Source organism: Hemitrygon akajei, chromosome 19 (assembly GCF_048418815.1).
Source record: "Hemitrygon akajei chromosome 19, sHemAka1.3, whole genome shotgun sequence".
In the NCBI taxonomy this organism is placed as follows: Eukaryota; Metazoa; Chordata; class Chondrichthyes; order Myliobatiformes; family Dasyatidae; genus Hemitrygon; species Hemitrygon akajei.
Window position 1 is genome coordinate 18,832,116 of NC_133142.1, and position 21,636 is coordinate 18,853,751.

General features: G+C 40.4%; 1 protein-coding gene across 3 annotated transcripts in view; it reads right to left on the bottom strand.

Annotated features, from left to right (window-relative positions):
• The window catches only part of LOC140741793 (constitutive coactivator of PPAR-gamma-like protein 1 homolog), a 137,976-nt gene extending 124,811 nt beyond the window's left edge, over positions 1-13,165 (bottom strand). For all 3 annotated transcript variants that reach the window (XR_012102140.1, XM_073072182.1, XM_073072183.1), the window contains exon 1: positions 12,458-13,165. Coding sequence is in view for 2 of the 3 variants with exons in the window: in XM_073072182.1 (XP_072928283.1) it covers positions 12,458-12,931 (474 nt within the window). In the remaining variant the exon portion in view is untranslated. The remainder of the gene's footprint in view (positions 1-12,457) is intronic.
• Between the last annotated feature and the right edge of the window lie 8,471 nt (positions 13,166-21,636).

The following is a 21,636-nucleotide window of genomic DNA, read 5'->3' on the forward strand; positions in this document are numbered from 1 at the left end:
AAAATGACTTAAGAGATCTGGCCACTTGCTCACAGCCACAAGAACATGTAGGACCTAGCAAAAATAATTAAAGTAAAATCTTTAAAGTTTAAAGACTGATCAAAACATACACATCTAAGGACATTAAAATATTCAAACTAAATTAAGTCAAATGAAAAGCTCTTCTAATATCTCATTTGGGAGTTGATTTCTCCTTTTTTTTAAATGGGATTCCTGTACCTACACAAAGCCTATATTGCTGTAAGGTCAGCAAGTCCAGGTTTCCCCACCTGAGAACTGGGTAATGTGTGGTGTTTGACATTACACATTGGACTTCACAGAGTACAGTGCCACAGGGCAAATGTTCCAGGATTTGCATTGCATCAAGCAGAAAATGTACAAAAACCCCATTTCCAGAAAAGTTGGGATATTTTCCAAAATGCAATAAAAACAAAAATCTGTGATATGTTAATTCACGTGAACCTTTATTTAACTGACAAAAGTACAAAGAAAAGATTTTCAATAGTTTTACTGACCAACTTAATTGTATTTTGTAAATATACACAAATTTAGAATTTGATGGCTGCAACACACTCAACAAAAGTTGGGACAGAGGCATGTTTACCATTGTGTTATATCACCTTTCCTTTTAATAACATTTTTTAATTGTTTTGGAACTGAGGATACTAATAGTAGTAGATTTGCAATTGGAAATTTTGTCTATTCTTGCTTGATATAAGACTTCAGCTGCTCAATAGTCTGTGGTCTCCATTGTCTGATTCTCCTCTTCATGATGCGCCATACATTTTCAATAGTAGATCTGGACTGGTAGCAGGCCAGTCAAGCACACGCACTCTGTGTCTACAAAGCCACGCTGTTGTAGCCCGTGCAGAATGTGGTCTGGCATTGTCCTGCTGAAATAAGCATGGACGTCCCGGGAAGAGACGTCACCTTGATGGCAACATACGTCTCTCTAAAATCCTAATAGACGCCTCAGAGTCAATGGTACCTTCACATACATGCAACTCACCCATGCCGTGGGCACTGATGCACCTCCATACCATCACAGATGCTGGCTTTTGCACCTTTCGCTGATAACAATCAGGATGGTCGTTTTCATCTTTGGCACGGAGAACTCGATGCCCGTTTTTTCCGAAAACTAGCTGAAATGTGGACTCATCTGACCACAGCACACGGTTCCACAGTCTTTCGGTCCATCTGAGATGAGCTCAGGCCCAGAGAACTCGCCAGTGTTTCTGCATAGAGTTGATATATGGCTTCCTCCTTGCGTAATACAGTTTCAAGTTGCATTTCTGGATGCAGCGACGGACTGTGTTAAGTGACAATGGTTTTCCAAAGTGCTCCCGAGCCCAGGTGGCTATAATTGTCACAGTAGCATGATGGTTTCTTAGGCAGTGCCGCCTGAGGGCTCAAAGATCACGCACATTCAACAGTGGTTTCCGACCTTGCCCTTTACGCACTGAGATGTCTATGAATTCTCTGAATCTTTTCACAATATTATGTACTGCAGATGTTGAAAGACCTAAATTCTCTGCAATCTTGCGTTGGGAAATGTTCCTTTTGAACTAACAATTCTCTTACGAATTTTGGCACAAAGGGGTGAGCCACGACCCATCCTTGCCTGCAAAGACTGAGCTTTTGATGGACGCTACTTTTATACCCAATCATGATACCTCACCTGCTACCAATTAGCCTGCTTAATGTGGAGTCTTCCAAAGCGGTGTTATTTGAATATTCTGTGCACTTTTCATTCTTTTTAACTCTGTCCCAACTTTTGTTGAGTGTGTTGCAGCCATCAAATTCTAAATTTGTGTATATTTACAAAATACAATTAAGTTGGTCAGTAAAACTATTGAAAATCTTTTCTTTGTACTTTTGTCAGTAAAATAAGGGTTCATGTGAATTAACATATCACAGATTTTTGTTTTTATTGCATTTTGGAAAATATCCCAACTTTTCTGGAAATGGGGTTTGTATTTCAGTCAAATGAGTTCAAGGCTGAACTGCCAACAGAGCAGTATTCAGCAGAGCTAAACAAGTGTTTTAACTTCCTAATCTATACCTTATTTGCTGAAATCTCTTCTGTCTTGCCCTATTTTATCTTTTATCAATTAATGTCTCCTACCTTCCATTACAACACAAATTTCTGTAGAGTGTTAATCTTTGTTCATTTTACATTTGTGACCCCTCCCCCTTATATTGACATTTGTAAAGTTAGTAAAGTGTACATGGAGGTTAAGGGAAATTAATATTTGTGCTTAACTCATAACAAGTCCAAGGTTTAACCATTTTATAATTTCCTTAAAGTTAAAGATATTGTTAACCACAATAACATTACTCAATCATTTTAAGCAGGGGTTTGGTGGGAAAGGAGGATGGTAGTAGGATGAGTGTAGGGTATTAAGATACAAAGTCCATATATCATTTGGATCACTGACCTTTGGCTAGATGAATGCCTGAATGCACTAGATCAAAAAATAGGCAATGCTTTACATTTATAAGCATGGGGACATTCTTTTGGTGTTTCACAATTTAAAGTCTGGGCAGCCAATTAAGACTTCTCTAGAAGTATTTTCATGGTAATAGATGACACATAACTACCATTTTATTCAGAGTAAGCTCCCAAATGCCGAAACATAATGACTGTATAATCTATTTTTAGTTACACTGATTGAACAATAAACAGAGGGGCCAAATATTGGCGAGAATTCCCTTATCTCTCTTCAAGAGAGGAGATATTCTTAAATTTAATGTCACTGACAGCAGTACCATATTAGAGTTTATGCTCAGGTCTCTAAGATCCACAATTTTCTGATTCGAAAATATGCATACTCCCAACACAGTATTGGCTGATAATCAACTATTTCAGATTTCAGATATGAATGCATTGAATTATATATAACACCTCCAATCTTTGGAACATCTGGTTATTAAAGAAAGCCAAGGGAATTATCCTTGCTTCCTGTCATCTCCGTTCCTGGATCAGTAACAGTTCAATAAGAAAATTAGTTTGAGCAAATAAATTACTTTTAACAGTCTAGGTAAAATAAAATCCAAATAATTTTCCTTTTCTTGTCTAGTGGCTGCTCTTTCTAACAACTCTGATAATTCAAACCATATAATTTCCCACTACTTTGCTTGTCACTCAAAGTCATACTGTCCTCAGGACACATGCCAGAGAATGACAGCATGTTCTTGCTCCATTCCTTGACTCCATGAGACCAACGATCGACCAATCAGCAGTGGAAAGGGTGAGCAGTTTCAAGTTTGTGGGTGTCAACATCTCAGAAGATCTATCCAGGGCCCAGCATCAATTAATAAGGAGGCACAACATTTCAATGGAAGCTCTAAATGATTTGGTATATCACCAAAGACAAGCAAATTTTTGATGTGCCGTGGAAAGCATTCTAACAGGTTGCACCACTGTTTGTTTTGAAGGGGCACTGCACAGAATCAGAAAAGGCTGCAGAGGGTTGCAAACTCAGCCAGCTCCATCATGGACACTAGCCTCCACAGGATCAAGGACATCTTCAAAAGGCGCCACCCATCACACAGGACATGCTCTCTTCTCTGTACTACCATCAGAGGAGAGGTACAGGAGCTTGAAGACACACACTCTCTATCATCATGTTTCTGAACATTCAATTAATTAACCCATGGACACTACCTCCCTATTTCTGCTTATCTTTGTTACTTACTTAATATACATATTGCAATTCATAGTATTTTTAATGTATTGCATTGTACTGCGGCTGCAAAACAACAAATTTCATGACATACAGTATGTCAGTGATATTAAACCTGATTCTAATTTGGACTGTAGATGGCCAAACCAAAAAAAACTCTACTAGCATGTTCAGGAGGATTTTAACACTCACACAATGCATTCAGACCAATAAACCGGTTGTATTATTCAACTATTTCATGGTCAAACTATACCACAATGCCATTTATTCAACATTTATCTACGGTATATGACTTGATACCCTTACAAAAATTATAGTCTGGGATTTAATAAACTATAATAATCTGATATCCAGTTGTTTGGACATCCCCATGGTTTGCCATTTGGCTCACTGATTAGTGTGAGCTAGGAGTCCAGGATGTATGGCCCAAATAATAAGGCCAAAGTACAAGACGAGCTGAAGCCAAACAACTAAAACTCACTAGGTTCTATTTCTCATTCCCTTTATACTCAACAGGTCCAGTTTAAAATTTATTATACTATTGTCAACTTGTGAAAAAAGTAATACATATGCATGCTGTGGTACTATTGTTCAATAGTTTAATCTCTACATTTAATGTCTCTTTTTCCTGTCCTGTCAGTGCCCATCACCTGCAGGTGCACTCAAATCATGGTTCGTTACAGAGATGGTTTCTGCTCCCAGGGCTCACTAACTAGCCATTTTTCAATAACCCAACGGCACGGCCTGGAAGATGAGTGCACCCCTAGGGTGCTGAGCCTTTGCAGCCCTGTGGATGAGCTGGTTCCTGACTGCTGTCACTGACTGAAGTACCGCGGGAGAAAATGAAATATCATGAACAGCAGACTGGCTGTCCGAGTTCTCGGCATTTGACAAATTGCTATCTCTCTCTCTCTTTCTCTCGATGGTGGGGGAAGAGTTTGCTGCTGACCCTTAAGTCAGAGAACTTGAAAAATAGTGACGCACCAGACTTTAATATCGCAAACAGCAAGTTGCTTTTTTTTGTTTTGTTAGTCTCCCCTCTCACTGTGTGACACCTCTCTGCCCCTTTATTAGGGAGAGAGAGAGACTGTGGTATGTCAAATTGTTGTGCGAATGATCTGTTTTTGTTGTACCGCAGTTCATGGTCTCTCTTGGGGGCTTTGCAATAGATAGCTTGGTGGATGGTGGGTGCTGATGCACGTTGCTGTGGTAGGTGGGGAAGGGTTGATGCTTGCCGCTGCTTGTGTGTGTTTGTGGGGGGGGGGGGGGAGAAGAGGAGTGGGGCTTTGGAGTTATAACGCTTTTACTGTCACTCATTATTCGGGCTACCCTTCTGTTTTGTGGATGTCTGTGAGAAATAAGAATTTCAGGTTGTACAGTTGGCCCTCCTTATCCGCAGGGGATTGGTTCCAGGACCCCCTGCGGATACCAAAAAACGCGGATGCTCAAGTCCCTAATTTAACCTGTCTCAATGCGGTGGTCTTTAAGACCCAGCACAGCTCTGAATCCGCAGGGTTTCTGTTCACGAAAATAATCACGATCATGATTGAAAATTAAGTGTAAGTAGTGAAACGCCATCAGTCATTGGAAAAGCAGTCGGTCAACAATCGGAACAATTTTGATGGAAGCATTTAAAAGGCCCTGCCCCGATGAAAGCTACAATTATTACTAAGCAACGCAGTGGTTTAATTATTGAAATACATATGTTTGCTGGGTTTTATATGCATAGAAAGGTAAAATATATACTATATACTAAGACAAATGTTTTACTAACTGAGGCTACATAATACTGGATGTACCTGTTCTGATTTCAAATCCGACAAAGATGGACTCAGGAATGGAACTCGTTCATAACCCGGGGACTGCCTGTACTTTTAAATTATCTCTAGATTACTTATAATACCTAATACAATGTAAATACTATGTTAGTAGTTGTTATACTGCACTGTTTAGGGAAAAATAACAAAAAAAATAGTCTGTACATGCTCAAACAACGAGTGCTGGAGAGAAAACTTCAGGGTTTTCCCGATCCGCAGTTGGTTGAATCCGTGCGTGCGGAACCCGTGGATAAGGAGGGCCGACTATATATTGCATACATTCTCTGAATATTAAATGGAACTAACTACTGAACTAGTTCAGAAAATTCTGTTGGTTTGCGACTGAAGGTCCTAAGGGTACTACATTATCAGAGTTTTACCTCATCCGCACGTACCTTCAAGCAGTTTCACAACAGAAGTTGTTGGGATTGCAATGTTGTCCCGTTACATTTAGTTATCACCTTACTAAATGGGAGAGAAGTCATATGAACATATCCCTGTTCCTAATTTGAATATCCCTATATTTTGCTTTGGTTTCATTCCTAAATAACATGGATATAATTTTAAAGTTGCATTGTTTATGCTGGATTCCTCCAAAAAGTAACATAATTTCAATGTCCTATTAATTAAAGCAGTTCAATTAGAATATGCTAAAAAGCTCAAAATTCAAAGGAATCCAACCCACTTTCATGCAAACTGTTCTTAAAATTTAACCACATATACATGAGCAGACCCTACCCATACATCACTATTACAGAAGTATTCATCAGTATAGCCTTGGCTGTGTCATTCTTTCTTCACAATGTTACGTTTTAGAAACTACCTTCTCCTTTGACTACGGCTTTTTTTTTCATAATAGGTATAGGGAGATGTATAACTATGAGATCATTCCATAGCCACAAAGGTCTTTCCTTTCTGATTCAGACTATACATATTTGGAAAACTATTTTTATACTATTATGTGGGGAACTTAGGTGTACCAATGTGAAGTGCTCTAGCTCTAAAAATGAATATCAAAATCCAGTTCTAAAGCTTGATTCTAGCACTCTCGGCTGGATAGAACTTTCAACTTGGGCTTGCCAAGTGTCTGCTGGACAAGTGAGTACTATATTCAGAACCCATAAATGGGCATGTAATCATCATTCAAGTCCTGAGACACCATATTAAGCTATTTAGCTTGACTCAACTATTGAAGCTTCAGCTTTGAGTACTGCTAAAAAAAAATCAGAAATTCAGACCAATTTTGTATTTTCCACAACGATGCTACTGTTTGTATGAGATTATGTTCTTGCTACCAATAAATCGTTGATGTTCTATTTCCTCTGGCATTCCACCATTACTACAAATGAAATCCAAGAAAATTCTAATGACATATGCAAAGTGCCAGAAATACATCTATGATACAATGTAAAATGGAAAATCTTGTATTTTCTTATGACACAGAAGGCCTTCATTTGGCCCACTTTGTCTACAATGGCCCCCAGAGAAATCCCACTTGCTCCTCTCCCCCAGTTATTACCCTGTAACCCATTCTCCCCAGTAACTACTTTGCCACTCAAATTCGCCAGCCACCTACCTACACTAGGGGCAATTTACAGTAAACAATTAACCTACTCTTTGAAATGTGAGAGGAAACCAGAGCACTCAAGGGAAAGCAGTCTCGGGTAATGCAAACTCCACACAAATCAAAATCTAACCTAGTTGTGAAGCAACAGTATCATCTATGCTGCCCTTCAAATAATTCAACATGGTTTTAGCAAGATAAATTACAGTATTAAAAATGAAACAAAAATCAACTGTACTGGTCCATTTAATTTCTTAGCTTGATCTTCAGAAAGATTACTTAAGAAAACATTTCAATCCTGTAATGCAATTTCAATTATTTGAGGGGAAAAAAGTTAAAACACCTTATAGGCAATGTCATATACTTCAAAAATATTCCAAAAATAAATAAGAGATTTTAACATGAGCACTACTAATAAATTCACTTTGCCCTTTTGTTTGATGTATTTCTTCACAAGACAGAAACATTTTCTGGCAGATAGCCCGTGTGGTACAAAATTATAAACACATAAAGTCCGACTTAAACTGCACAGCAGGCCCTTTTGCCTAATTTATCCATGATAACGAAGGTGCCTTCTTGAGCTAGTCCCATTTGCCTGCATTTGGCCATTATCATTTTAAAACTTCCCAATCCATGTACCTGTCCAAATGTCTTTTAAACCCTGCTTTATAAGTTCCTCTAGCAACTCATTCCATATACTGTTAAAAAACCTGCCTCTCAGGTCCCTTTTACATCTTTCCCATCACCTTAAACCTCTAGTTTTAGACTCCCCTAACACTGGAATGGTGGATGGTCACAGTCCTTTAATCTGTGCAACTCATTATTTTATAGAACTCCGTAAAGTCAACCCCCAGTCTAATTTGATACAGGGAAAACAGTCCCAGCCCACCTCGCCTCTCCTCATAACTCAAGCCCTGCATTCCCAGCAATGTCCTTGTGGATCTTTTATATACCTGCTCCAGCTTAATAACATCCTTCCTATAGTACGTCCACAAATGCATACATTATCTCAGTTATGGTCTCACTATAGTCCTACGTAGCTGTGACATTCTAGGACTAGAAAATGAATGTAAAATTGAACTCAGTAAGACAATGGCATCATAGCAAAATGCAAAAGTAACCTCAGTGCCTCAAACACAAGATTGACAATTTATAAATATCTAACCTGCTTCTAAAATATAAAGTCTACAGTTCTAATGCAAGTATATCAGTTTCAGCCTCCTCCCAGATCCAATAATGGAAGCAGAATCAGGATTCGGATAATTAAAGCTAAATGTAGAACTTGACAAAATGGTGACTGTCTTCTTTATATAGTTCTTGGTCATCATTTCTCAACTAACAGCTACCAGCCCTGAGCCAACTCAAACATCATTCATAATCTGGGTGTAACATTGTCCTTTGCATTACATCTTCCATTTATTCTTTTTCCACTGTCCTTCCCCCATTCCCACATCACAAAGAAAATTATACAGTAAATTAGAGTTTAAAGGAAGTAAATGTTTCGATCATTAGCTTTAAATTTCCACAAACCTGGGCCTACTGCATATTGCTGGGGTAGCAAGTGTATTTATGTTCTGTGATTCAATTTTAAATGTCTTCTTCCTAAAGATTTGTGTTGAAGTAAGGTTGCCAATTCTTGTTCGATACATTCCAGGTGGTTTCATCAAATTAGATAACTATTTTAAGAACTCAGCCACTCAAAATTATTTTTCCATGGAGTGAGGGGGCAAGTGACCATTTCAAACAGATGAGTACAGTCTTCAAAACTAAGAAACATGATTCACCATTCAATATTCATTTTGAGAGTTTTCCACTCTTCCATAGGGAGCTCTTATGGAAAAGTTGAAGAGCTTAATTTTTAATTCTTGGAGGTTTTCAACACAATCTGGCAAGTTGGCAGGCCTTAACAAAAAGCTGCAACATGAAAATTGTTGATATTTTCAATACTTAAAATACAAATCAATCAAAACTGAAAATCTAACTTGCTCTCTAAGATAATTTCACACTTCTGATGGTTTCCATACAGGTGTAGTTGAGAAGGATATGCTAAGGAAAGATGTCTTTATAATTTCTAACTGTGAGATGTTTAAGTAGGTTTAGTCAAGTATTAACGTTTCAGGCTGATGATCATTTGCCTGAAATAATGAAATGTCACTGAGTTTAATCATTAACTGTATTGCTCTGTAAAATTGCTGCCGGATCAGAATATTTCTAACATCCGTAGTATTTGGCTTAGAAGTATTCTCTCCATGAATCAAGTAAATCTAAAAAATATTAAAACAGTAAAACAAGCAACTACCTAGTGTTACTGGACCATCTGTATAACTAGAATTATTTTTGTAATGCAACGAGCAGTGTATTTGCAATTTCTAAAAGTTTTGCATTTCAACCAAGTAATCTTAGTGAATTATAATATTTTCCATCTGATGGCTTCCACCAATTTCCAAACCAAATTAACATGTATGATTCACAATACTAAAATAGCCATTCTATGGCATGCACTCCTTCCTAGTCATCTTAGTTGTTAATGTAGGGACACCTGGATTGGAAAATGAGGAAAAAATGTACTTCATATAGCACAGGTGCAAGCTTTAATTTTGACATTAAGATTTTCCACTGTATAATTTCTTTTCAGTGGCCAAAACAAAATATTGCATACAAATTAAGGCAGGTAGATAGATGCAGCAAAATTATGGCATCCACCTACAAACATCAGAACTTGATGTGTTAGCATCTGAGGTATTAAAGCCAATGATAAACAATACATAGCCTAATGCAAATCCTTACAGCATGTGTGGAAAGAGAGTCACAGTGATGATGAATGTATCAGCAGTGCAGACAGCTCCTAAAGCACTGGTCCCTTGCCAAATAATTTTGAGGCCTGAGCCACACTTGCAGTTAAAACACAGTAAAGATAGTGAAAATTTTGAAGCATGAAGAGATGGGTCACCAATGAATATACAAAAGAAATGCCTATTTCTGTTACGTATACGTATCATAACTTGGATATTCAGATGGATTAAAATAGAAAACTATTATAGGTTCTACTATTGATATTAAATGGACAATACAACATCTGTTAAATGTATTTTCTTAAGGAAATTGAAAACCTAAAATCTGTCATCAAACTAATTAAGTAATAGTATCAACATTACAGTAAAGCAGATTAACTGCTTATTTCTTTGTAGCAGTCCATGGGACTATGCTGCACCCAAATTAGCTGTGCCATTTCTGACTGATGTATTACAAGAAGTAATTAAAGGCTAACACAGCCATTAGGGGAGAATGTATATTTTTAAAATGTTTGCCATTTCAAAACCTGCATTTTCAATGATAGCATCTACAACAGCTTAATTACTTTTTCAGTGCAACTGGGACTCAGCAACTGCAGTTAACTGAACAAACCATCAGGTCTACTATTTTCTCCTCCACACTAATCTGAAGAGGTCTGGTTTGTTGCCAAACTTATTTCAGAACCTGTCATCATTCCTGCCAGGTGGAATGAGCTGGTTCTCCATGAATGGCTTTTGTTTACATCATGCATTTACTCCCTCTGTACATCTTTCACAGGAGGCATTCTCAGGTCAGCAAGCAGTGACTAACAGAATACTACAGGAACTGGTGGCAGACCCCCAGCTAAATACGTTCTATATCAATGCTATAAAGGAACCAAATGTCAGATTTCTAAGTTTGTTGATGAGGAAAAAAAAGGTGCGATTACAAACAGAAAAAATGCAAAAGACCCTCAAAAGAATAGACAACTGAGTGAGTGGGCAGGAATATGACTCACCCAATATAAATTGGAAAAATACAAAATTATCTACTTTGATGCACAAAACAGAAATGCAAGAGAGATTCCTAACTGCCATCAAATTTCTGAAGGATCCATGAACACTACCTCGTTATGTAACTTTTGCACTATTTATTTATTCTTGTAACATAGTAATTTATATACCCTGCACTGTACTGTTGCCACAAAGCAACAAATCTCAAAGACATATTAAATTGATTCTGGTGAGAGACTGGATATTGTTGATCTTCCAAGGGACCTAATTGTCCTTGTGCAGAAGTTACTGAAAGCCAACATGGATGTTTAGCAATTAGGAAGGTGAATGTGTACTAGTTTTTATTAAAAGAGGGGTTGAGTGCAGAAGTATAAACATTTTACTGCAATTATGATCATACTGGAGTACTGAACACAATCTTGGTCTCTATTCAAAACTGAAATGCATGGCATGGCATAAGTGGTACAAGGTGAGTTTGAATACAGATAACTATGTATTATCTTGAGCTTAGAAAAATAAAAGATGTTTCTCGCTATGTTTCACAGCAACTCTGACTCAAGAGTCTGTCTAGAAAAAGGAATCTTGCTCTTGTTATTTATTGCTATTTATTTATACTTGCATTTGCACAGTTTGTCTGTTATAACTGTTCATGCTATATTCTTAGATTTAGTCAGTATGCCCGCAGGAAAATGAATCTCAGGGTTGCCTATGGTGATGTATATATACTTTGATAATAAAATTTACTTTCGACTTTGAACGTCTGCTCTAAAGGATAAGCCATCTTTAACTGAGGTGAGAAAAAAATTCTTCACAATGGTCAAGCTTTGTAATCCCTTATCCAAGACCACTAAGTTCATTTAAAACATTTATTGAGATGTTTCTGGACATTAAAGCAACCAAGGACACTGGGTTAGCACAAGAAATTGAACAAAAAAGTTCGAAGGGAGAGGTGGCTTGCTCCTACATTCCTATGACACCACCACCACAAGCTGCTGACCCAAGGAGAGTCACTGTTAATACCTTCAACCTCTGAGGTTCATCAGTAATTGCCTCTACACCCTCATATTAAGCAGATGTCTCAAGGCTTTCCTTATCATGTATTATTTGCTCCCTTGGAAAATTACCAATTGACTTAAAATAAAACAAATAATACAAGGAATCATGCGTGGAATACTAAAACAATTGGAGACCAGTTCTACAAACATATTTAAGTTATTTTTTGTGGTTTTACAAAATTGACCAAAGTAGAATTCTATATAAACACAATTTCCAGGTCTTTGGCTTGTCCTATTAAATGGAACTGATACAGGTAATTCCTTGTTGCAACATAATTCTCACTGGGCAGTACCAACAACCTAACTGAGTTATTTTATTAACGTTGATTTATGTCAGGACCTGTTAGTATCACAGTTCTTGGCATGGGAATCTTAACCCTGTTGCCGCAAGTCCCTTGAGCCCCTTAATTTGAGTGACATGTGGAGAACTGGAACCCACACTAGAAATATCAGCGGCCGATCAGAGTGATGAAATGCAAACTGAGGGCGGGGATCTTCAAGTTAATTAATTAACGTATGAAAACATTTAGGCCTGCAAGTCGGTATTTACCTTCACGCGGAAACGGAGGAGAGCGAGGCGAATGCAGTGGCTCATGCAGACAGGGGGAAGGAACCAGACTTTGGGTGGCGGGGTGCCTTTGTTCTGGACGTGGCTGATGATCTGCTGGGCTGTCTGCCTGTCGTTGATCTGCTTCTTCACCCACTCGTGGAGGCGGGGCTTCTCCAGCGCGCCGTTGAAGTAAACCACCAGCTCGATGTTGCCGCTGAAGCAGGCCTTGGAGAGGGAGGCCAGGTAACTCAGCATGTGGTTCCACTGCCCGCCGCTCACCCAGTCGTTGTAGAAGCCGCCGTAGAGGCGATGCAGGCAGTTCTCGGCATCGACCAGCAGGCGGAGCGGGGTCTGCGGAGGCCGGTTGCGGCCTCCACCCACCAGGCTCCCCCGGGCCAGCTTCTGCAGCTCCACCGGCACCACGGCGCTGGCGCAGTGCTTCTCGATGTACTCCTGGAACCCCTGCACCCCCATGGTCTTCGCTCCCTCAAAGCACACGCCACCCGCCGCACCAGAGAGAGCCCGAAAAAGAGCGGTAGGCGGATGCGGAGACCGAACGCCTCGCGGGCCCCGGGGCCGCTATCCGAGTTGAGCCGGGGGGATCTCGATCGGATTTTACCGCACTTTGCCAGACGGTAAGAGTGACCGTGCCGATCGCCGCCATGTGCTGTTACGGCGCCATGTCTGTCAGAGCGGCCGCGCAGGCGTACTCGTCCCGCTACCTTGACGTCAGCGCTAACTCTGCCGGAGGTCACGTTCAGGGTTGGCTGTCAATCACCCCGTGGCGAGTGGAGTGCGGGCTTGTGGTACCCGTGGTCACAACTCTGTGGAGTTTTTCCGCTTGCAACTTGTGGCTGGATGGGGACATCAAAGGTCACTAATTTCATGTTTTTAAATTTCTTGCACACTGGCGTTCTTATTTCCGCTTTAGTTTCAGTTCAATGCGCAGTCCTCAAATCCAAAACTACTTCTAATTAATCCATATTGTTCATCAAAAATTATCGCTGCCTTTTCCGTCGGTTTTCCTGGCTACCATTTATGGTGCCTTAATTTTGCTCTCTAAAGTTAGTTAAGACTTTAAGGGTCTTGGCCCAAAAATGTCGTTTGTTTGCTTCCATCCATAGATGCTGCCTCTCCTGCAGAGCTCCCTCAACGCATCGCGTGTATTGTTCTAAATTTCCAGCACCTCTTGTGTCTTTGAAGATGATGTGCTTTTGACAAGGTCTGTTAATTATCATGTGTGAAAGGTCTTTTGCTCCTTCCCAAGTATCACTTTATCAGTTTTATAGTTAAGTTTATTGTCATTTATGTATGTACATCTATATAACCATAGAAATGAGACAATGTGAAGGTAAGGATAAAATCTACAGATAAATCGCACATAAATAACAAACTAAAGTGTATAAATATTATAAGATATGGAACAGATTAACCAGTGGTACTTTGAACGTGATGCAGCAGGGAGTTCAGAAGCCTAATGGCCAAACGGAAGAAACTGTTTTCCATCCTGATTTGCTTGTTTTATGCATATGAGTCCCCTGCCTGATGGTAGAAAGTAGGAGGATGCTGGTGGATGGATGGGAACCTTAATAATACTAAGGGCCCTGCATAGCGCTTGTGATAAATGTCCCTGATGGATGGTCGGGAGACCCCCATGATCCTCTCAGCTGCTTTCGGTCCTTTGAAGGGACCTCCAGCCTGCTCAGCTGCTGCCAAACCAGTTGGAGATGCAACTTGTCAGGAAGCTCTTAATGGTGCTCCTGTAAGACGCAGTTAAGATGGTTGGGGGAGGGTGGGGAGAGAGCCTTTCATCTTCTTGGGAAGGCTGTACCTTCTTGTTCAGAGAGGTGACATTAAAGGGCCAAGTGAGGACATCTGTGGTGTGAACCAGGAACTTGGTGCACTTAACTCTCTTTGGAGGAGCCATGTATTTGCAGAGGTTGTTGGTTTGCCTGCACATTCCTGAAGTCGGCAATGATTTCCTTGGCCTTCTCCACGTTTAGGCTTGGGCTGTTCTTCACATAACAATTCGCCAGCCACTCCACTTCCTCGCTGTACTCTGTCTTGTCATCGTTCCTGTTAAGTCGACCACTGTTGCGTCATCCGCAGACTTGAGCTGGCTCCTGTGACACAGCTATGCGTCAGCAGTTGGGCTGAACGCACAGCCTTGGAGTGCCAGTGTTCAGCGTAATGGGACGAGAGGCGTTGCTGCCCACATGGACTGACTGTGGCCTTGCTGTTACCAATTCCAGTATCCAGTTGCAGGGGGAGGTGTTGAGATCCAGTGAGGCCAGTTTTCCCATGAGTTTGAGGTATGACTGTGTTAAATACTGAACTTGAGTCTATAAACAGCATAGAGACCTCATTTTCCAGGTGGGATGGGACAGAGTGGAGGGCAGAAGCTATTGCATCGTTAGTGGATCAATTTGAGTAATAAGTGAATTGGAAAGGGTCCAGTGTAGCCGGGAGTAAGGCTTTGATGTGCTCCATGATCAGCCTCTCAAAGCATTTCATAATGGTTGATGTTATTGCCACCAAATGATAGTCAATTAGGCAGGTTACTGTCACCTTTGGGACTGAAATGATGGTGGGAGCCTTGAAAACTGGGGGGATAATTGACTGTTCCAGAGAAATTTTAAATGTATCCCATCAGCACCTTAGTAAGCTGGGCTGTGCAATCTTTCAAAACCTGACGTGGTATATTATCAGGCCCTGCAGCTTTGCTTATGACCAGAAAAGTATTCAATACTCCAAGCACAGCTTAATGAATCGCACCATCAAACCTGCTGATGGTGGTGGTGGGGGGGGGGGGGGGGGGGGGTGTTGACATTGCGGTGTGGACTGATCTCTACCCCTCTGAGGTAATCAGCAGGTTTCAGACATCTTCCTTGAACGGGACCTCATTAAGGAGCATCAGGCCATTGACACCCACACAATCATCAACCTCTTCTCTGGAGAACTTCCATCCACTGCTGCCAACCTTGTATACCCTGTGCCCTGCGCTGGTCATTTCTATCTCTAGCCCAAGATCAACCAGTCCCCAAACACTTCCTTACAGCATCAGTAAGGTCTTAAGCTCTAATTTTTTTTTGTACCTAATCAATTCCCCTCCACCACTACCCTTCGTTCGGCAGATCTGGTTCTTGCCCTCAAAGTTTCCCTTCCAGTCCCCCTCACTTTCTCCAAACCCAAGATGTAGCCATGGGCCCTGGCTATGCCTGCCCTCTTATCAGCTGCATTGAACAACTGGTGTTCCAAGCTGACACTCGTTGCGCTCCCCAACTCTTTGTTTGCTACATCGATGACTACATTGGAGGTACTTCCTGTACTCCTCCTGGGTTTGACAATTTCATCAATTTTGCCTCCCACTTCCACCCTGCCCCCAAATTTACTTCAAACATCTCTGACACCTCTCCCCTTTCCCCATCTGTCTCCATCACTACAGACAATCTACTGACATCTTTGATAAGCTACTGACTCTCTGTTATCTTGACAATGTCACTTCACACTGTCATTTGTAAAAATGCTATCCCTCTTGCAGTTTCTCCGTCTCCACCATGTCTAATAACTGGATGAGGTTTGCATTATAAAACGTCTAGGATGTCCTTATCCTTTTCAAGAACATAGTTTCCATTCCACCACAATCAAAACTGCCCTCCCCCTTGCATCTCCTCCATTTCCTGCACATCTGCACTCACACCATTCTCCTGCCATCAAGAGAGGGTTCACCTTGTCCTTGCACACCACCACCCCACCTCCCACTAAGCCTCCATAACCAGCACATTATTTTTCCCGTAACCTCTGCTATCTCCAATGTGATCTCACTACCAAGCACATTTCCCTTCTCCCATTACCTCTCTTTGGGTTTCCATAGGGATCATTCTGTGTCTCCCTTGTCCACTCATCCCTTTCCACCGATCTTCCTCCTAGCATTTATCCCCTGAAAACATGACAAGTTACACCTGCCTCTACACCACCTCCCTCACCACCATTCAAAGCCCCAAAGGGTCCTTCCAGGTCAGGTGACACTTCACCTAATAGTTTGTTGGAGTTGTCCATTAAATCCAGTGAGGCCTCCTCTACATTGAGACCAGATGCAGATTGCAGATTGGGGGATTGCTTTGTTAAAGAACATTTTGCTCTGTTTGCTGCAAAAAGGCAAGATCTCCTGGTGGATACCCATTTCAATTCTATTTCCCATTGTGACATGACTGTCAATGGCCTCCTCTACAGCCACAATGAGTCCAAACTCAGATTAGAGTAGCAACACCAACTTCTTTTTCCATTCCCCATTCTGATTCCCCTCTCTCCTTATTGGCTGTCCATCTCATTCCAGCTCACCTCTTCTTGCCCTTTCTTCCATGGTCCACTGTCCTCTCCTATTAGATTCATTCTTCAGTCCCCTTACCCCTTCCACCTAACACCTCCTGGCTTCTTACTTCACCTCCACCCCCTCATCTACCCAACTTCGCCCTACCTGGCCATGCCTATTAGCTGCCAGTTGTGCTCCTTTCCCTATTTTATTCTGGCTTCTGACCCCTTTCTTTCCAGTCCTGATGAAGGGTCTCTGCCGAAAGCATCGACTGTTTATACCCCTTCATCGATGCTGCCTGATTTGCTGAGTTCTACCAGCTTTCTTTGTTGCTCATAGTTTAACCAAAATTTGGTAGCATAACAATCCCACAATTGGGCATAAGCCCACAAACACACCTGGAGGAACTCAGCAGTGCAGGCTGCATCTATGGAAAATAGTACAATTGACATTTTGGACCATAAGATATAGGAATGGAAGTAGGCCATCTGGCCATTCAGTCATGGGCTGATCCAATTCTTCCAGTAATCCCCACTCCCCTGCCTTCTCGCCATACCCTTTGATGCCCTGGCTAATCAAGAATCTATCTATTTCTGCCTTAAATACACACAATGACTTGGCCTCCACAGCCGCTTGTGGCAACAAGTTCCACAGATTTACCATCCTCTGACTTAAGTAGTTTCTCTGCATCTCTGTTCTAAATGGACGTCCTTCAATCCTGAAGTCTTGCCCTCTTGTCCTAGACTCCCCTATCATGGGAAATAATTTTGCCATATCTAATCTGTTCAGGCCTTTTAACCTTTGGAATGTTTCTATGAGATTCCCCCTCATCTCCTGAACTCCAGGGTATACAGCCCAAGAGCTGCCTGATGTTCCTCATATGGTAACCCTTTCATTCCTGGAATTATTCTTGTGAATCTTCTCTGAAATCTCTCCAATGTCAGTATATTCTTTCTAAAATAAGGAGCCCAAAACTGCACACAATAATTCATGTGGTCTCACGAATGCCTTCTAGAGCCTCAACATCACATCCCTGCTCTTGTATTCTATACCTCTAGAAATGAATGCCAACATTGCATTCTCCTTCTTCATCACTGACTCAACCTGGAGGTTAACCTTTAGGGTATCCTGCACAAGGATTCCCAAGTCCCTTTACATCTCTGCATTTTGAACTCTTTCCCCATCTAAATAATAGTTTGCCCGTTTATTTCTTCCACCAATGCACTTGACCGTACACTTTCCAACATTGTATTTCATTTGCCACTTTGCCCATTCTCCTAAACTATCCAAGTCTCTCTGCAGGTTCTCTGTTTCCTCAACACTACCTGCTCCTCCACCAAACTTTGTATCATTCGCAAATTTAGCCTCAAATCAATTAATCCCATAATCCAAATCATTGACATACATCGTAAAAAGCAGCAGTCGCAACACCGACCCCTGTGGAACTCCACTGGTAACTGGCAGCCAGCCAGAACAGGATTCCTTTATTCCCACTGTTTTCTGCCAAGCAGCCAATGCTCCACCCATTCTAGTAACTCCCCTGTAATACCATGGGCTCTTATCTTGCTAAGCAGCCTCATGTGTGGCACCTTATCAAAGGCCTTCTGAAAATCCATATCTACTGCATCTCCTTTTGTCTACCCTGCTTGTAATTTCCTCAAAAAATTGCAGTAGGTTAGTCGAGTAGGATTTTCCTTTCTGGAAAGTATGCTGGCTTTGGTCTATCTTGTCATGTGCCTCCAGGTACTCCGTAATCTCATCCCTAACAATCGATTCCAACAACTTCCCAACCACTGACGTCAGGCTAACAGGTCTATAGCTTCCTTTCTGCTGCCTCCCACCCTTCTTAAATAGTGGAGTAACATTTGCAATTTTCCATTCGTCTAGTACAATGCCAGAATCTAGCAATTCTTGAAAGATCATTGTTAATACCTCCGCAATCTCTCCAGCTACTTCCTTCAAAACCCAAGGGTGCATTCCATCAGGTCCAGATTTATCCACCCTCAAGAGGATTAAGCTTCCTGAGCACCACCTCAGTTGTAATTTTCACTGCACATACTTCACTTCCCTGACACTCTTGAATGATACCCTAGGTAATTTCTAAGGCAAGGACATGTTCGGCACAGCTTTGTGGGCTGAAGAGCCTGTATTGTGCTGTAAGTTTTCTATGTTTCTATGTCTGGTATACGGCAGATGTCTTCCACTGTGAAGACTGGTGCAAAATACGCATTCAGTTCCTCTGCTGTCTCTGCGTTTCTCATTACAATATCTCCGGCGTCATTTTCCATTGGCCCTCTATCTACCCTCACTCGTTTACCCTTTATACTTAATAAAGCTTTTAGTATCTTTGATATTAGTTGCTAGCTGCCTTTCATAATTCATCTTTTCCTTGCTAATGACCTTCTTGGTTTCCTTCTGTAAGTTCTGCTGAGACCCTTCATTTGATAATTCATGGAACTTGCTTTGTGATCCTCATTCCAGTAATCACTTGTCCATGTTGATGCTTGTTATGCATTTGTATGGCTACTACTGACCTCCTGATATCACTTTGTCGTCTGACGTGCCTTTGTTCCACTAATCCTCTTGGATAATCTTCTTATTGGGGACCCTTTCTGAGTTATTTTCATAATCTCTGAACTGGTAAAGTATGGATCTGAGCTTTTATTAATATATTATCTGGTAAGGTATTTTTTTTCTCTTGGCACCAACCAGCTCATTTTGGTAGTGGGGGTAGATTTTCTTTGAATAAAATACAATTATTTTATTTCATACCATTTCATAATTCAATCTTTTTTTTCTACATGATTGATTTGGAATGTGGGATACTGTGATTTAAATGTAATGTAATTTGTATTACTTGTATCCTTATGAATTTTGTATTTGTATTCATGCAATTTGTATAATAAAAATATTGAAAGATAATTTTCTTACCAACTAATACACAATAAATTTTACTTAATGAATTATTACATGCTAAAGCTCATTTCATGAGGGTTCTTTATCCTCTCCTTCCATCCCACCAACCTCAGTCGTGAATCTTCCTCCATAATTTCCACCAACTTCAACTTGCTGCAACCAACAAGTAATAAAATGCAAGTCACGGGTGATGATAGTGATGTGTAATAGACAAGAGAATACCTATTGGTCTGTAGAAGTTGAGGATGGGAAATTAATAATAGAGATTGTAATTGTTCTGGATTAGTTTAGATGGTGAAAGACTCGACGACAAAAAAATCCCATAAAGTAGGCAAATTAAGTTCTTTCAGATGCTATAGGGATAGGGTGTGAATTAAAACAAAACTGCAGCAGATAATAGGGTAAATGCCAACAAATCTCCTGGACCTGATGCGCTGCAAGACCTGAGGAGAGGAGGTTGCCCGTAGATTGGATGCATTGGTTATCATCTACTGAAACTCTGGAAAACTTCCTGGTGAAGCACCTGTTCAGTTGAAGTTGCTATTAAGCGTGGTGTCCACTAAGTGAAACCCTCCACATTAAAGAAAACTAATGAAGATTGGTGACTGCTTTGCAGAACATCTCCCTTCAGTCCACAAGGCTAAGCCTGAATGTAACCTCAATTTTCCACTTGCACTCTGACCTGTCTTTGGCCTCCTATGCTACTTCATTAAAGTTCAAGGAAGAGCATCTCATCTTCCATCTGGTTATTATGCCCAGCAGGGTTCAATTAAATTTAACAATTTCAGATACACTATCTTTCCTGTCAGTGTGACAACTGAGCAGTTCTAAAGCAGGACCATCAATCAGCTTGTAATATTCTTCCATGGGTGCTGTCTGGTCTGTTTGGGAAAACAGCAAGTAGTTATGTATTTTAGCGGGATTAAAATTTGTAGCAAGCTTTAATGGTTTTTAATTTCTTAAATGTATGTCTTGATCTGGTATTTTGACTGATATGGAAAGGATGATGGTCCTGCAGCAAAGAATGGGAAATTATATTTCTTTATAGAAAGATCTGTCAACTAGTTGAAGCAAAGAACTCAAAAGAAATTGAGGACTACAAATCAAATGATCAAGCTGAATTGACTGAACTTTTTTTTCCTCTTCCCATAGATGCCAAGTTTTGAGAGTTTCCAGAAATGTTTTCACTTCACATTTTCCATTTATACTTTTATTTAGGTTAAGTTTTCAGCACTTGTGATGTCCAATGCCCAAGGTGTGAATACAACCACTGGCAAAAGGGAAAGAAATCAGTTTAGATGTTGGATCAACCGACATTTTTGATAGAATTTTGTAAGCAAAGATATTAAAGGGTATAGTATGTGTAGATCAAAGGGGAGTAAAAAGATTTTATTGACGGATTTTTTTTCTTAAATGATCAAATTCATGGAACTGAAAGCTTTTTTTGTGATCCTCATTCCCAGTAATCACTTGTCCATGTAGAATTGTCTGGAAAATACATTCACTGGAGTCAAAAATACTTTTTTTTAAAAAAGAAATTCTGTGGTTATGCAGATAAGACAAAAGCCTGTGTTGTTAGAACAAAACAAAAAACAAGTAGCTTCTAGTTACTGAGTGGTGTTTCTCTTCCACCATCGTATTGCACGATGTGCTCAAGCTGTATTGTACTGTCAGTACATATTTGTTATGCCCAGATTCCACATCAAACTACTTGCAAACTAGGAAGTACCAAGAAACTTGAAGATGCTGGAATCTAGAGTGAAAAATCAAAATGTGCATAGTTGATACTTTGGATCATGACCCTGCAACCTTTTGTCTCCACAGATGCTACTTCAACCACTAAGTTCCTCTAGTATTGCTTTTCTTTTTTTGCTTTGTATCATAGCTAATTGTTATTCATAATTTATAGGCAGTGAATAATGTTTGCATATAGAAGTTGTACTTTTTTTTT